At 42.5% G+C, this 17,964-nt stretch overlaps 1 protein-coding gene across 5 annotated transcripts in view; it reads right to left on the reverse strand.

Moving 5' to 3' along the window:
- The window catches only part of LOC106749384 (thyroid receptor-interacting protein 11-like), a 36,801-nt gene that overhangs the window by 1,341 nt on the left and 17,496 nt on the right, over window positions 1-17,964 (reverse strand). For 2 of the 5 annotated variants that reach the window (XM_014628784.1, XM_014628800.1), the window contains 9 exons: window positions 11,352-11,483; window positions 11,136-11,243; window positions 10,183-10,597; window positions 7,035-9,695; window positions 6,142-6,245; window positions 5,908-6,007; window positions 1,123-1,204; window positions 856-1,042; window positions 83-178 (listed from right to left, as the gene is read on the reverse strand). In XM_014628784.1, the coding sequence (XP_014484270.1) occupies window positions 83-178; window positions 856-1,042; window positions 1,123-1,204; window positions 5,908-6,007; window positions 6,142-6,245; window positions 7,035-9,695; window positions 10,183-10,597; window positions 11,136-11,243; window positions 11,352-11,483 (3,885 nt within the window). Of the gene's footprint in view, window positions 1-82; window positions 179-786; window positions 1,043-1,122; window positions 1,205-5,907; window positions 6,008-6,141; window positions 6,246-7,034; window positions 9,696-10,182; window positions 10,598-11,135; window positions 11,244-11,312; window positions 11,484-17,964 lie in introns of those variants that run through there. The other 3 variants (XM_014628775.1, XM_014628807.1, XM_014628794.1) reach the window with 2 other exon arrangements.

Genomic DNA, 17,964 nt, shown 5'->3' on the forward strand with positions numbered 1-17,964 from the left:
CTGCAAAAGTACTCATTGAGAGGAGTGGTGTTCCTGAGAGAACGGAGGATCGCAAGGAATAAGGACCGGTGCGGTCGCTTACCGTGTTCAATATCGGCAAGGCGGGCAGCTGGGGCTTCGGCTTGGATTCGCTCTCTAAAAACCTCACGAAGGCTGCCGACAGAGATGTCTCCTCGCCCTGCGAGATACGTAAGATCGTACATTGCGATCGCGAGCAAAAGTTGTCGGTTTGACAGTTGACAATTGCAGTAAAGAGAATAAAGCCGCTCTTAACTTTGTCTAACAATAGGCGGGAAGAATTGACGGGCCTTTAAGAGCCAAGCATGGATGTTATAGCGCGATTAAATGTTAATTAATTTTAATATTAATATTGTATAAATATAACATTATTAGTATTAGTACGTTTGTGGGAGGATATAGAGGGTGTTCCATTTTAGTGGAAACCGTGTGAAATATCTTGAAAACGAAGCAAATGAAAAATTATTCGCAAAGCAAAAGCTGTAAGGTTTTGAGGAAGACATAAATTGGTAACACCTCAACTTCATTGTACGATCAATAATTCTAAGTCACCAACTTGTGTCCCCCTCCAAACCCAAACGACATTTGCCTGAACCATTTCTTTTTTGTCAATCGCTTCGTTTTCAAAATATTCCAAAATGGGACACTGTATAACACTTGAATGTTTATTATGTAACGCATACTCAGATTATCCTCCGGTCTGCGTACATGGAGAATCCTTACACGTCACACAAGCGTTATCTTTTATTCCCAATGAATATAACTGACCGATTAACCCAACCGAGGATTTGTTTCAATTCATATTAAGCGTTGCGAAAAATACTGCCTTTCCCGTACTTTTAGCAGCGCGCCGCCTTTGCCGGCGCGCAACATCCAGTTGCCCTGCGCCGCGGCATTGTTCACGCCAGTTTTATCCTTCTCCGACTCGGTGAAGTCCAAGACGGTGGCGAAGACCCTCAGAATCGAGGACTTGTCCGACGTGGTCGGGGACAAGTAACCCAGGAGAAGGTTCTTCACGAGGGTTCTGTAAGAGTCAGTCGGAGGATAGGTTTTCACTCGCATGGACAGGTCGGTCGGACGCAGCGGGGCTTTCGTTTTACTCACTTGTCAACCTTTCCCTCGTCGCGCTCCATCGTTTCCCTCACCTTCTCATTGATAGAGCTCACCAGCGCCGTCAGTCGCGTCACTAGAAACGGAGAATCGCAAACATTAACACACACGAAAATGGCACTGACGACTGACGTAGCCAATTTACGAGGGTTCTTTTTCAAACAAATTTTGAACGTTGATTCGAGAGAAGAATGAAAGGAAAAATGAAAAAAAAGAAAGGGAAGAGTTAAATAAATGTATCCGTCTACGAAAGAATATATTCTTTCGTTCCTCCAAGTCGCTTGGAGTGACTTTCACCAAGCTCTGATTAAGCCAATCGGTGACTAATAATAAAAGTCGCCAACACCAATTGAAGTACAAAAACCGGTCAGCTCTGTTTTTTGACATTGTATAGTATCAACAAGAAAGAGGCCTCCAATTTCCAGTTCTCTGATTTGTTCGACGATAATCGGAAAGTCAATAATTTCTACCTGTATTAGCGAGACAGAGCCGGTGACACTTGACCGACTGCAATTTTAATTTTATTAATTTCATTTTGCTTTTATTTTCCATTCTAATATAATTCAATCTTTTCAATCTTATTAAGATCGTCGATCAGCTTAATCGGACTTGGCTGGAAGCCATCCTCGACCGTGACAAAGGGACACGGGTGGCCCCTAGCGGTGTCCGAGAAATGAATAAGGAAATTCACGATCTCTATGTACACCGTGCGCGGTCCAGGTCGTCGCGGGGTCGATGAATTGGTAGCTCGGCAAGACACAGGCGTAAGTATTAACACAAGTACTGGTTGCCTCGACATCACATCAGTACCTGATGCAATACTCTCACCTGCGCCTTGACTTTTTTGCGCATGCTGCATTCCTCGTTTATCATGCCGTGTTCTACAAGAACTAAGGTTTCACGCATGCCACTATAGGGGATACACGAGGGAAGCGCTTCTTTTTTTAGTAGTCCGCATTCGTTCACGTGGCAGAGCACGGTTCGAGCGCGCTCTGACCCAGCGGGGGCTTCCGGGGGGGAGGGAACACGGGAATTTGCAACACACTCGGGGGATTGTCCTGCGTGTGTGAGGGGCTTCCCAAAAGTTCCTGAAAGTCCGCAGATCACTGCACTCTGCCCGCGAACATCTACGCAGAATTACGACACGCTCGCCGTGCGGTACCCGGGAAAAAATGATTATATACGATTATATATTATTATATAAAATCATATGTGAATTTTGCCCATATATGATCATATATGTCTATACGAAAAAAAATGATGCTTTGTCATTTAATTAAATACCGATATCGTGTGCCGTCAGAAGCACGAGTAGCCAGAAGCATTTATTTCGATTGTATTTGCATAATAATTTATAAACGACAGTATTTTTCCCTTGTGGGCATATATTATTAGTCATATACGGGCAAAATAGATGATCTTTTTCTTCCCGGGTATCGGGTCACCTTATCGGCCAAAGAAATCGTTCTCGACAATTTCACCGATCGATTAACTAACGCGTGTGCAAAAAAAGCGAACGATCCGAAAAGTTCCGAAATTTTGACGAATCGTGGTAACGAGTGGGAAACCCCACGAGGTAATATGAGCTTCTCCTATTTACACGCTCACAGTTACCGCATGAGATTACCCACGTCATCGCTACCAATTGTCATCACGCATTCATATATATATATATATATATATATATGTATATATATATGAGTACACACACGCATACACGCATATATACACACAGAGTGGCCCGTTATATCCTGTAAATGGACTTATCTCTGGAAGCATAGCGAACGAAGGAAATAACACGTACAGGTATTAAATAGTTTCGAGGGGAACGTCAGATACGTCGCACGTGTTTATCGCAGACGTCCGCACCCTCAAAACAAAGCACGCGTGCGACGAGTTCGATGTCCTTCCCGAAGCTATTCACAACCCCGTACATGCTGCTTCCACCATTGGTTACACTTCTCGAGATGAGTCCACTTACAGATCGCGCCACTTTGTATGTATAAAGTTATAAATATTTGTGTGCCACCGATACACTTTAATTTTGTACATTCCGCGCGCTAATACATATTGCCACGACGTACCGTCATAACAACTACAATATGTGACTGAAACATGAGAGGACGGTAAAGCTTCTCACGAGTCTCTAGAGATCTCAGTCTCATCGAATTTGTGACGATAGTCGTTGAAGCACAAAAAAATCGTAGAATTTGTCGCAACAACAATTGTAATAAAACGAATCGAGATGTTTCATCTACGGAATTCCATTCGTCAATTGTTCAAAGCAGTTGTTCTCGGGGCGATTCTTACAATTGCATACATAACCGCGGCCGTCTCGCACAGTCTGACGTATCTAACTAACTAATTAACTAACTAACACAGTCGTACAGAGCAATTTACAAAACAAAGTGACCTCTAATATTGCGTCGAACTCGATATCTCATTACTTATCTTGCATGCATGTTAGGGCGCATGGCGATCAAATTGCATCGTCGCAGGGGACAGTTGTGTGGATTTTATACGTGTGACATTCGTTAAAAAATATATTATCGTGCGAAATAATTCCAACAAGCACATCGGCCCCTTCGCCGGTAAGAAACGAACGATCGGACGACAAAATAATCGCTGCTACATGCAAGATAGTAACGTAAAGTTTCGCTAACAAACACACACACACGCCTGCATATCGTTCCACGGGAATAGATAACTACAATCAGTTGTGCCGACAATTAGTTACGAACTAACAACAATACGTGAAAACAATATGGCCGGTCAAAAAAAACGAGAGAGAAAGAAAAACCGGAAACAGAACGTTAAGGGTCGAACGTTAAAGGTGTGTGCAGAAAAGAGCGCAACGTCCAGCGGTCGTTTCTCTCGCGCCTCCTTGTCTGTTTAACGTCAGGGGGGAAACACGAGAATTCGCAATATAATGTAGTAAAGTGCAGAAACGTAGTAACCAGCACCAGCGGGGGTGGGGGTGGGGTGGGGCAATTGCGTGAGCCAACCAACAGGCGATTTAGTGTGCAAAGGCGATGATCCAGTTCGTAGCCAGATACCAGCAAGAATCCTGGGCTACCGTCACAATCCCCAGAATTACCAGCTGATATTTGATTACACCACCGGATAGTGACACGTGTTTTTTTTTGCTTTCGCAGATTAGTTACAGTGATTGCGAACACACTGATCGTTATCTCGAGGATTCGTTTGTTTTTTTTCGACGATACTCGCTGCTGCATCTACCGCTCTCTATCGACGTGCTGCTGCGCGTGCTACAGATTATTGCAACGTGCGAATGGTGTCATTTTATTTCGTCGCTGAATTACTTGACGTCCTTCAGCCGAGTGCACGTGGCGTTTATGTTATTCACAAAGAAGCTATGCGGGGGGTACGGATGAAACATTTCGTTCGGCTATCTGCGGGATAAAATGGTTTAGTGATTCTTTGGAGTCGCGCGCCCGAACATAGCCGAGTTACCGTCGCAGCTGCTAAAATTTCAACGTGATTATTGTTAGAGCACATGAAACATGAAATCGCATTTCTACGCACAGGCAGTCGGCAGATTACGGGCCCAGATAGCCACGGAAGGAATAAGGAGTTAAATATACGGGATTGGGAATAAAATGTTGGAAATAAACCATAGTTTAAAATACAATAAGAGGGATGAAGAATAAGACATAAGAACGGGTTTTAGAACGAGATCACTTTTACTGTATTTTTTAATAAATCTTTACCGTTATCATTAACACTGTTATTATTTTCTTGATAATTATCGATTAATTCAAACCGACTTCCATTTATATATTGACGATCATTAGACATTTGGAAGGTTAACTAACATTCAACCTAAATTCTATAAGCACACAAGTTATAAGGGATAGAATTTCGTCAATGTTCCTGATCCTAGTTCCCTATTCCTTTATTATGGATTGAAGCATAGTTGTTCTTATGTCGAAATTTAATTCCTTGTTTCTAATAATTCTCTATATTTAATTCTTCGTTCCTTATTCCTTTCATCGTGTCTGAGTTCCAAAGGTAGTAACATTTTCTTTTCTCATAAATTTTGTTACGCATCTCCGAGATTCTCTTTTTTTAAGTAATTCTCAAGAGAGACATATTTTCCTGTTGGACGTGAGATGCGTTGCTAAGCTCATCGAAAGAGAAGCGTTGCAATTTTTAATCCGCCGACTGTGCATACTCTTTTTTTTTCTAGCGGTTTTTAGCGTACAAGGTGTACATTACGATTCGTACATTAGTGTTCGTACAATTGGGCGATCGATTCTAATAGACGATTCATCAATCAACGACAGATTCTAAAAGCACAGAGTCCGCGTGAGACATCCGGTCTCGAAGAGACGTCGCGTTTCGACGCTACGATTTCAACGTTCCGGTTTTATCCTCGACGATCCTCGACGTGTCGACTCACCGACACATTGTTTATTCTCTTTTTCTCGTAAGATGTTCTTGCTCAAGCTCCGCTTGTGAGTTCGTATTTTTATACGTACACATGAAACAGCGCGTTATTAATTGAATCCGTGCGGTATGCGTCGCGTGATTTAATCCGTCGCCCAACCGCAAGGTGTTAAAGTGAAAGCAGAAATATGTAAGGAACATGTGATCGATCTTTTGTGTGCGATACCGAGCAGAAATTTCTCGGGTTCTCGCTTCTCACGATGCATGAAACGATATAATCGAGAAACACTGATCATGCCATAAAGGAAAAAAAAAAACAAGATGCAAGAGGCAATACTGAAAGTGTGTAACTTTGGATCGGGTAGTCACCTTCTTCGTTGAGTTGCCCGATTTGCTCGTCCTTCTTCTCGAGTTGCTCGCTTAGTCTAGAAGCAGCTTGCAAGCATTCTTTAGCTTCGGATAATTGTTGCTGTAAGCATATATGTATGCATATACACAACGAAATTCCATGAGCGAATTGATCTGACGAATATGCTGTATATGGAATATTGTACTGAAGTTGTTGTTCAGAGTAACAAGAGTGTGGAAGAAGAGCGTGCAAACCTTGAGAGTTGAGATTTCACTCGCCAATTCCTGCTGTCTCTCGTACGACTCGTTGAGCTGGGATCGAATCTTCTCCGTCGCCGATATGATGTCGCGTTCTTTAGCTGTAAATTTAAATAAGTGCGCTATTAAGGCTCACCGCAGACATCTCGATCGTCCACGTGAGAAGCAAGAAAATTAAAAGATACATTCATAAAATGATATTTGTAACCGATTGAGAGAGTACATTTGTAAAATGCCTCTTTCCTTTTACTTTAACTATCAGTAAATAGCCGTAAAATTGAAATTAACGTGACAAAATCACGAGAGAAGATAGGCTAAAAAGGGAGATCGTATTCATTAATGAACTCCTCTTGATGTCGGCCATAAAATGCAAACAAAAACACATAATTATATATATATATATAAAAAAAAAGACCTTGACCTTCAAGTCTCTGGAAAAAATGACCTTGAAAAAAATCCCTTTGTTATCATAATTACCTCCTCGAACGGTGCAGCTACTTTTTGCTTAGACATTTTTTCGTCAAAAACAAGTGAAACATTTAAGATGCTCGATTTAAATGGACCACTCTGTATATAATATATCAACGCAGGTAATATTCGTGAGACAGAAAGTCTCGTAATAATTACGTTGTAAGAAAAGCACTGAAAGAATTCAACGCAAAAAAAAAAGCGCTGAGTTCAAATAAATAATTACTCCGATGCTCTTTAGCAGATTTTTACTTTGATCGAATAAGTATCATACTTGAATAATTGACTTGAAAAATCTTTTACTCGGATCGAGAAGGTATTACTTGACCCAAGTAAAAGTTTACTGTCGTAGTAATTATTTATTAAACAATTACTTGAATCTACCGCTCCTTTTCCCGCGCATCAACGAAACTTTTACTTACTCTGTTGGAACTGCTCCAAGACAATCTGTAGGTTAGTCAAAGAGGCGGCCTGTACTAAAATGTTGTCTTCCGTGGCGGACAGCTTCGCCTGTATCTGATCCCTCTGCTGAACGATGAGGGCCATTTGTTGCTGCAACGTCTCGACCTGCTGGTTCGCCCTGATACTCGCCGACGTGTAAGCGGTCAGGCTGTTCTTCATCTTCTCCTCGACCTGTTGCAGCTTCGTCTCCAGTTCCTCGCGCGTCTTCTCGGCGATCAGAGCCTCCTCCGTGTAGCTCGACTCCATCTCGACCAAGTGCGTCCTCAGCCTCTCCAGCTCCCTGGCGGCGTTGATCTCCTTGCCCTGACTCTCGGCGAGCTGGTCCCGCAGAATCCTGCTGTTGGATCGCTCTTCGATCAGAGCGGCCTCCAGCACGCCGCATTTCTCGTCCAGAGCCGCGAGTTCGTTCCTCTGGCGCTCGGCGATCTGATTCTTAGCTCCGTTGGGGCCGTTTTCCTCCGTATTCGCCTTACCCGCCGCCTCGTTCACCGTCCGCTCAGCGATCAGACCCTGGATGTGAGCCGCCTGCTCGTTCACGCGACGAACCAGCTGCTGAATCTCGTCTTGGTATCGCAAGACTTCGTTGTGCTTGACAGCAGCAAGCTGTTCCAGTCCGTCCCTTCGTTGGTCGATCATAGCGATGTCACCCGACATCTTCGCGATGGTGTCGCCTGCCTGTGCGAGGTCGGCCCGTAAGACGCTCATTTCGTTGTCCTTGTCTCGAATCAGGCGGGAGAGATCCTCGATAGTCTGCTTGGCCATCCCCGCGGACTCCTTGTTGTTCTCAACAGCAGTTTGCAGTCGGGCATGTAACTCGGCGATCTCGCCCGTCAGCTTCTCGTTGAGTTCCCTTGCGATCTCCTTCTCCCGCCTCTCCCCCTCGATTATCTGCTCGAGCGTCCGTTGTTCCTCGGACGCCGCGTTGCTCGCATCTTCCGCCGCCGAGTCTCGCTGCTTTTCCGCTCTCACAGCCTCCTCGTCGTTCATTTGACGTTCGTCGTGCGTCGTTTCCGGAGGCACGAGCAGCATAGTCGAACCCTTCGCCTCTCTCTCCAAGGACTCGCATTTGTTCAGCAGGAAGTGGAATTTCGCCTCCCTGAGATTCAGCTCTTCCTCGAGCTCCCGTACTCGCCTCGCTCGTTCCGCCACCGCGTCCCGAAACTTTTGCTTCTCCTCCTCGAGTTCTTCGCATCGCGCCTTCAACGCACCGCGCTCGTTCCCCAATTCCGCGTGACGCTGCTGCGTCTCGCGCAGCTCCTCCCTCGCGCGAGCCAGGTCTTCCTTGTAGGTCGACACCTCCTGCTTCAAGTCCTCGTGTTCCTGTTGAAGCAACGACATCTCTGTGTTCAGCAGCTCGATCTTATCCAGGGATTCGTTGTGCGTAGCCGCCAACTGCTCCGACAGAGAAACGTTCTCTTTGGTCAATCGGTCGTTATCTTGGCACAATTTCGCAAGCTGAGATTGCTTCCCGTCGATCTGAGTCTGCATCTTGTCCAACTTCATAGTCCTGCACGAAAGGTCGTCTTGTAAGGCGGATTTCTCGCGATCAGCTTCGTTAAGCTGTTGCTGCAGGTCGCCCAGGACGCACTCGTAGTAATCGTTCCTTCGTAAATTGTGTTCTCGCTGATCATACAATTCCATCTCCAACTGCGCCTTCTTCTTCAGCAAATCTTCGTTTTCTCTCGCTAATTTGTTCACAGTGTCCCGTTGAAGTGCCAAATCACTCTCCAATAATTCCACTTTGGACACCGTCTGTACTAATTCTTGCGTTACGTTTTCATGGTCGACTCTCGGCCGCTCGATCTCTTCGTCCGAACTTTTCACCTCACTCGAAGGTATTGGGAACTCTTCTCGTTCCGCCGTATCTTTCGACAGACCAATCTCTTCCCACGACTCTTTGTCTTCTTCCAAGCACGAGCGTGGTACCTGGTGATCGGCGTTCTCCGTCGATTGGCTGGAATTTGTCGAAGACAATTCCTGGCTTCGTATAGCGCGCGTCAGATTCGAGTTTGTCTCGCGCATCGTTTTGTTCTCCGCCAGAAGGCGCTTCACCTCTTCGTTCAAGGATTCCACGTCCGTCTCCAGGGAAGCTACTCGTTCTTCGCTCGCCTCAGGAATACACGGCAGGCTCGACTTTAAGGTTTGATTCTCCATCAGCAGCGTGTCGATGTGGGACTGCAACTCCTCGCAGTCCATCTGCAGAGCGTCCTTCACGTCCTCGGCGTCCTTGAAGTTCCTCGCGGTCTCCGTCAATTTTCTCTCCAGCATCTCCAATTTCCACTTGGAGTCGACGTACTGCTTCGCGAGCGTCTCGAAGATCGATTCTCCCGACTCGACGCTGTTTATAGTGCAGTTTCTCAGGATGGCCTTGACTTTCTCGGTGACATCGTCGAGATCACTTCTTGCCGGCACCGAGTCGTCCTTCTGAGAGGGAGGTGTCGCTTGAGTGTGCTTGTCCAGTTTATCGATACTTCTATCGAGCTTCTGTAACTGCGTATCGTTGCTTCGCAATTCGATGATCTCCCTCTGAGCCTCGTTGTAATCTACGGAGAGTTGCTCGTACGCGCTTTGGAGGGTACGGTGCTTCTTGTTGGCTTCCTGCCTGAGAGCGAGCAATTCTTCTGCAGAAAGTAGAATGTAATCAAGAGTTACAGGTCAAGTAGAATCTTTATATTTGGAAATTGTGGTTTCTATAAGAAAAAGGAGGGAATATTAATATCTGACTTGTGAAAGCCAACCCGCTATTGTTAGGGCGTGACAATTTAATAATATCGCACTTTGCAAAAACATTTCGGCCTATTGCGGACTCTTTTCGAATAAAGAAATCGCCAAAAAAATCTAACGAGTCGCAAATTGAACCAAATTTTAGAAACTACGAAAAACGATCACAAATCCAAGCAAGAAACCAAAGTTATAGAAAGGAAAATTTAATTTTAGTCCTTATATTTTTACTTTTATATTATTTTTATAATAATTATGTATTATTTCTCCAAAGGAATGATGATAATAATAAGGGGCAATAATAAAAGATAAATAATAATAATTTTTGAACGACAAGATTGCGACGACAATTCGTGCGCACCTGAGAAAGACAATTATTCCACTTACCAATTGATTGCGAATGTCCTTCGTCCAATTTTTCCATAGCCTGCAGGAGATCTTCGTTCTTATTTTCGAGCTCCTCTATCCTTTTTCGCAATATCTCCTCCTTTTGGGTCGAATGTTCCTCGTTTGTATCACTCGGCTTGCTCGGTTGTTCCGAGTTCGCGTCGAAATATTGCCTCAAAGTTAAAGGATTGTATTCGAAGCCACCGACTCGGCCGAATTTCTCGTCCGAGTCTGATTTCTCGTGCTCCTTCATCTTGCCGCGCGTGTCGCTCTCGATCTGCAAAGCTTTAAGAGCTCCGCTGACCAAATCGAATTTTTCATGCGAGTTCAACTTCGATATTATCGAGCGGAAATCGTTAACGAGCGTGGTTTCGTCCAATTGAATGCGTTTAGCGTTTCGTTCCGCTTCTCGGGTCTAAGAGAAAACGTAAAATATCAGTAATGAATATGATCAAAAATTAATCCGCTCCTCTTTTGGGTGATATTTCAACTATAATTTTGAAGCCTCGAAAAAAACCAGTTTTTCCAATTTTCCGCAGATTTTTTCCGTTTCTGTTCCAAAGGTTGAAATATTCGTTTAGAAAAATTCACATGTATTCGATTAAAACCTGCTATTTACTCTTTAAAGTAAAGAAAATAAGAAACCGGAAGGATTTCCATGAAAAAATGGAAAAAAACTGGATTTTTTCCGCGCCTATAAAACTATAATATTTTAACATTGATCAATATTTTAACGAGTTTTTCTAAAATAACCATCATAAATTGCAAATGTGTTTTTTTTAATAAGTTTTTTTCTTAATAATTTAGTGAATTTCTCTCGGACTCGTTTGCGCGCAAGAAATTAGAAATGATCTCTCTTGTCCACGATTTTCCACTTTCCGTTAATTACAAAAAAATAAAAAATTATAACAGGAAGATGATGTAAATACATACTTGACGTAGTGCTTTAATACCTTTTCTTCTATTTGTATTATACGGTTCAGCATATCTTGCTTCGCCCGTAAAACCTCGGCCCTTCGATGCCCATCGGGAAGATCGTCCTTCATGGACGTATTGTTCACCTGTATTTACACCGCTTATGTTATCGTGTTCACGGAGATATCGTTACAAGTACTCTCAATGATCGTTACCATTTCGACGTGTTTCAGTTCGCATTCTAATTCACGTACTTTCACGGTGGCTTGAACCAGCTGCTCTTGCAATTGGCGCACATGATTTTGATTTCTCGCATTTCGATTGTTGTCGCATGACGGGTCCCAAAACGCTCCCTCGCTCGCCTCATCAATGTGATTTGTGTCCTTCTGTAACGAGAGGAAAGCTGCAAAATCGTGAAATCCCTAATCTTTCGTGAAGTCTTTCGTGAAATCCTTAATTTCAGAGAACCAACAACTTATTAAAAATTTTTTATTTCAAACCGTTGCATGTTTATTTCAAAAATATTTTACTCAATATAGCTTTAATTTAGTACATTTCTTAGTTTCAATGAGCCTATTTGTTAAATAATAAATACTGAATTTCTGGAGCCGAACCAAGAACTTACATTTTACATTTACATGTAAAATATTTGCTAACGTATACATGATTTTCGAAAATTTACTTTAGATATATCAGTTTATTGTAATTTAAAGATGAAAATTTGTAGTTTTGCTCGGAATTTTTAATATTCGAAAATTCGAGCGGAAAAATTTTGCCGATGGGAACGGATTTTGAAAATCGATTCACGTTTAATCTGCCTGTCGTTATAATCTATAGATAAAGATATGGATTCTAGGGATACAGGGTGGGACACACTCCTCGTTTCGATCTAGAATTCAGTGAAAAATGATGCGAGAACATGATGCCCTGCGCAGCCTGCGAGAAGAAATCTAGACAATCTTAGGGAGGTGGTCTTTGAAACGGGCTGTCGAACATTCATGGAACATTCGGAATCAATGCTTCCCATTCCAGTGAGCAGATGCGTAATCGATACGAAAAATCTCCTCGAGGTGGACGATACGCTTGCTTGTCGAAATGCTAATAGACATATCGGCCCTCTCGCTTGAGAATAGCATTGTGTGCTCGGACGATCTCGCGTGCGATAAAACGTCGACTTTTATCCGCCGGCTGTTTCGTCCTGACACGTCCTGAGGAACGAGAGAGGAGATGGAAAATAAAATGAGAAAGGCAGGGCGAAATGGTGGTTCACGGGAATGTTTCACGTAAACAACGTGGTGACGGAAAGCACGAAGGACTCGAAGATGATAATTTGAAGGTAACATATTCTCTAAATGTCTTGGAACACAACTTCACTCGAAAAGTAGAGTGACAATCCAAGTGTTACTCGGATTCACGCGATTTTTCACACAGTATACAGCGAATTCTTCATTCTGAATCATCGAGTAAACATATTTTGTGCTTTCGCGTGGTGTGGAAAAAAACTTGGCTTCCGAATTAGCGTCGCGTCATATACGGATTTGTTTCCTAGTGAGGATTTTCACTCGAGACTGAAGAGTGATGTATTCCCGCCGTAGCGGGAACAAATTCGCTCTAATCGATTGCAACATTCACTCGTACTGAGTCAGAATCCATTTTAAGCTTGAGAAACATTCATTCTTACGATTTCAAGTGGCAGTATTTTTTTATCGCTCCGCGTTAATATACCGCGGTTTTTCGCTTATTTTATGGAAGATTCCACTGCGAGAAATTTTAATACCTAATGTTATTTATTTTCGAGTATTCGTTAATGAACGAATTAATTAACGATATCATATATATTTTTTAATTTAATTCGCAATTTTTAGTTAATTTTTAGTTTCTATTTTTCAGTTCTCAATTTACAGTAAAATTGAGTAACGACGGTGCGTTTCTGCCTGCTCTGTTCATCGGAGTACGCTTGAAAATAAAATATATATCATCGAAATCGCGACGTCACGGCCTCGGGGGAATTATTCAAGACCATTATCTGAGGTTTATTCGACTTTCGTTGCGCGCGTGAACCATTTCTTCCGGTACTTTTCATATAAATCGATTTGCGCGAACCTCGCCGGAGACGAACACGGCGGCCGCGCGCGCGCATTTTGTGGTCCAAAGCAGCACGAGGCGGGACGATTCTAATGAATATGAAAGGAGGTTTCGTTGGGTCAGGTCAAGGAATAATGCGTCGTTTGACTTGCATACAGTCTCCCGACAAAAGTCTCCACCTTTCCTCGGTAACAGCCTTTTCTTTTGTTCGTCTCACACATTTCGATACGTTAAGAACGCGACGAATATCCGGTCGAATAACGATATACCGACGAATGTCCGACGATAACATTCTTAAAAATCTTCGATTGTATTTCAGCAAAATTTCAGAGAGCACTTTTGGACACTCTGATTCGAAACAAATTAGACGAACAAAAGGAGACGATATGAAGCAAATTGCACGGAAAAAAATGTTTGGTATTTATAATTATAATCGCATAAGTGAAAGAATTGTAGTCGGGAGAACCAGTTTTCTAGTAAGTGTTATAGTGTGTTGGTGATAATAATTTTGCATGCATATCACTACTACACAGAAAAAAGTGCGCTTTTTTTCTGTGCATCATTTTTTGGGTTAAAATCAGAAGAATACATGTAGAAAATTTTTATTGAATAATGTAATATACTAACAGCATGATTCACTAGACTTGTATTGTGCGATTAGGATATTATAATAATAATAATAATAATAACGATTACTTTATTGGGCGTTACTAAATTTCACATACCAATATGTATTATATTACTCGCGCCGATGACGTCCAAAAAGCGAAGTATCAGCGATTAAACTCCCAATGCCTTATCGATATACTCAGAACGTGAAGTCAAAATATATACATTATAGCAATAAATGAATGGTCTGATCGGATATATTTTTAACCCGATTCTACATCAATTTACCATACGTACAAGGAAAAATCAATTTACCATACGTACAAGGAAAAATATTAGAAAAGTAAAAAACGTTTCATACTGATATGTGCATTTTCAACGCTGAAGCTTAGATTACGCGTTATTTCTAATGACAGCATGAAAAAAAAATCTTATCTCGGGTAGTAACTATTGTGTAACGTATGGCACTGTGTACGCGCATATGTATGAGAACTGCATAAAGACGGGATACTCGTTGTGTAGCACAGACCATAGTTTGTGACCAGCGACGTGCATTTGTAATCGTCGTTCGCGTTGCATATAGTTTGAGCCGTTGCTTCTTAAATTTTCCATATTACCTCGAAATTGTTTCGATGTTATAAATATATCCTAACCGGACAAGACCACTATGATTTTTCCGTTTATAACTTCGGGAAAAAATTCTCTACGTATAGTTGAGGCCGAAAATGATTATAATTTCGGCGAGATCGCTATCGGTGCGTGCATTGAAAAAATGAATTGGTAACAATTACCAAGTATTTGATTAAATAATTTCAGCCAAATCGTTTTACTTCAACTCCTCTTCTCAGTATATAATCAAGTATATATTAAGTATATATAAAATTTCTATGTACATAGGAAAAAAAATTGTCTCAAATTAAAATAGATATTCTCACATATAAAGAAGACAGTATTATAATATTCTTCGAAGATTTTCAGTCTTGAATTGAATACACTTAATACTTGCGTCAATGCAAATTCAATCGAGACTATAAATCTCCTCCCGAGAAGATTGCAGTATTCTCGCTTATGTATGAGAATATCTATACTTTAAGACTGATTTTTTGTTTTGCGTATGTTACGTATAGGTATAATTGAAAAAGAACATTTCTGTATTTATATGTGTATGTATACACCGTTCCCCAGTGTTTCTTTCATCGGGCGCACGCGTAACGCGAGACGAGCGCCGCAAGAACTGCCCGCGGAATGATCAGCGAGTAATTTCAATCGACACACGTGGCGCTCATGCAATTATATAAAACCTACCGAGGGGCACGATGACGCGTTTACAAGTGAAACGAGCGATCGACGAGCAGGCAAACGGAGGCCCGGTAATTCCGTTGATAAAATTCGTTATTCGCGAAAAGATGCGCGCGCCTGGTCATCCGGTCGACGGAAATATGGGGAACCTCGCGAAAAAGAGTGCGCGTTCGCGCGAGACAAAGGACAACTTTGCGACAACTTAGCGACAACTTCGCGCGGATAGTTCGGATCATTTCGACGACGACAGGACGAGCGTGCCTGCCGAGCGAGCCTTTTCGAATTTTTCTCTCGATTTTGTACATTTCGTACCGCCAATATTTATACGACGCAGATATGACTCGCGCCGCCGTGTCGCTCTGCGCGCGCTCGATGCTCGTCGCGCATCGCGCAGAGATAACGCGATTCTGATAGCAAGCGTGGGAAAGGAAGCTCCTATCAATCGCACTGTAAACGTGAGTTATCGTAATCCGTCCGATGATGAGAAATCTACGAGGACGCTGCCGCGCCAACCGGCCTTATCAGCCGTCATTGCGGCTTGCACGATGGGAAGTGCAAAGAGGGAAAAAGAAGTAAAAAAAAAATACACAAGAAAACAAAAGGCATTCGTGTTTCTGAGACGTTTATGCGTCTGCATAGTCGGCGTCATGCATGCTGTATCATTCTCCAGGCGGAGGATCGCACGATTTTCAGACTTACACATCACGCATAAAGTTGAAGATTGCAAAAGTAACTCCAGGTATATTGCTCTAATTATAATAGTTTCGAGATTTTACGTGAATAAAAATGAAAGGCTAGAACTCGTGCATAGGAAAAAGTGCTAGATTCAAGTACATAATTATTCCAATATTCCTTGATAAATTTTTATTTGAATTAAGTAAATATTACTTAAATATAGTATTCTTTCTACATTCAATTAATATATTTATATAATCCAAGTAAAATTTACTTAATCCAAGTAAGAATTTGCTAAGGAATATTAGTAATTATTTTACTTGAATCTAACACTTTTTTCTGTGTATGTAATAGTAAAAAGTTTCAATCTATGGAATAGTAGAACATACATGACGCCGACTGTACGTGTACCAAGCCAGTAGCACGTAAAAGAACGCACGTAAACAATAAAATTCAGCAAGCGAGTCGTCCGATCACAAAATTCTCGACTGAAACCGTCGATTCGCTTAAATTTTGCCGTTTATCGCGGCTTATATTTACATGCCAGTGCTGTTGTTTATATAACGCGCCGTATATAAATTAATTTTTTCACGCGAGAGCTGCAACGTATTTATGCATGTGTAACAAGGACGCGTATCATTTGCATATTAAGGTCACATCGTCGCAGCTAGAAATAGGAAAATAGAAACTGATCATTTATGTTCAACAGTCCTCAGAAGGTAATTTTCAAATTTGTGAAACTTATTTGTCCGCTTCCGATTGTTAAGCGTTCAAGCGAAAGCGAATGGAGTAAAGTCCGCGAATTGAAGAATTGTTCACGCGATGAACGCGCGCGGTCATCGTCGTCCGCACTCTGCACGATTAATTATATCGGAACTCCGCGCAGGATTCTGATGCGGAGCAAAATTCCTCCGGCTACGTCACCGGCGTAATTGCAACTCGACAAGGACGTGTTTCCTCGGATCACACCACAGCGACAAGGTCGCAATAGATGCATATTTGTCCGCGATTCACGCACTTCGTCGAGAGGAACGCCGTCGTCGTCGTTGCGACGCTTCGACGCGTGCGTGCCGCGCGCGCACGCACGTATTTTTGCTGATAAAGGAACATATCGCTTACGCTGTACTTCCATGGTGCGAGTACGACGTTATGAAACACACAACGCTCCGTGCTTATGCGAGTTTCAGGTTAACGCAGCTCGCTGCTCTAATAGCGTGGCAGGCATATTGTACCTGCGTCAGTAGGAACATAATAATGTCCACGATGCCGGTGACGTAACCAAGTGGCCGCGACGCACACACACACGTACATACAAGCGGCAAACACAGGTCGTACACGCGATGTCGAGTACCAACGATGTCCATGGTTCAGGGTTCAATAAAGAATCCCGATAAATTATAGTAACCGTGTCCGATATTTCCCTATTTGCCTATTTCTTGCATTTTGTCGCGACGGATAAAGGAATAGATATGCAAAGTTATTAGAGAGAGGGGGAGAGGAAGACGTCGCGAAAATTTTCCATGAAGAAAAAAGATTGGTTGAGTTGACGTGACGAGGAACGGACCAAAAGGTGTTTAATTCAACGCCAATCGTTTTCCTCCATGCATGAGATATCAGATCTCTCGTGGGAAGAGAACGCTTATTGGCGTTCATCGATGCATAATTGATACTGTATACAAGGTAACGACAGCTTTAGCTGGCTGTTTTGCCACTAACCGTACGGAGAAAGCACCGAGCCGAAAGAGTTTTTGATGAATAACACACGGGAAAGAAGTCTAATTGACGATAAACAAACCAGACGCGTTTCGGTTGGAGGAAACAGAATTTCTGTTTGCAAGAATTGAATTTGACTCATGAGAACCGGAAATCCCGTTCATCGTCGAGTAAATTCAACCGGACTCCTTTTTCCTCGTGTAGCTCGGCGCATAATTAGTCACGAAAAAGTTGCGACACTTTTTTTTTACGTTTCGGGATGCATCCGGTGCCCAATGGGTGGATTTGTTTTCTAGTAATTCTCACGAAATACTTATTGAATAGGAAATACATTGCGAAATTCGTCGAAAAAAAAGTGTTGCAACCTTTTTATGACTGATTGTATCGGCGACGAGACAGTTCGATTCGACGGATGAGAACCGCACGTTACTATTTCCAACTTTGACTCCTATGACCCTTGCATTGTCGAATATCCTGTGTCAAGTA

The sequence above is a fragment of the Dinoponera quadriceps genome, unplaced genomic scaffold, assembly GCF_001313825.1.
Source record: "Dinoponera quadriceps isolate SergipeBrazil2010 unplaced genomic scaffold, ASM131382v1 scaffold37, whole genome shotgun sequence".
NCBI classification, from domain to species: Eukaryota; Metazoa; Arthropoda; class Insecta; order Hymenoptera; family Formicidae; genus Dinoponera; species Dinoponera quadriceps.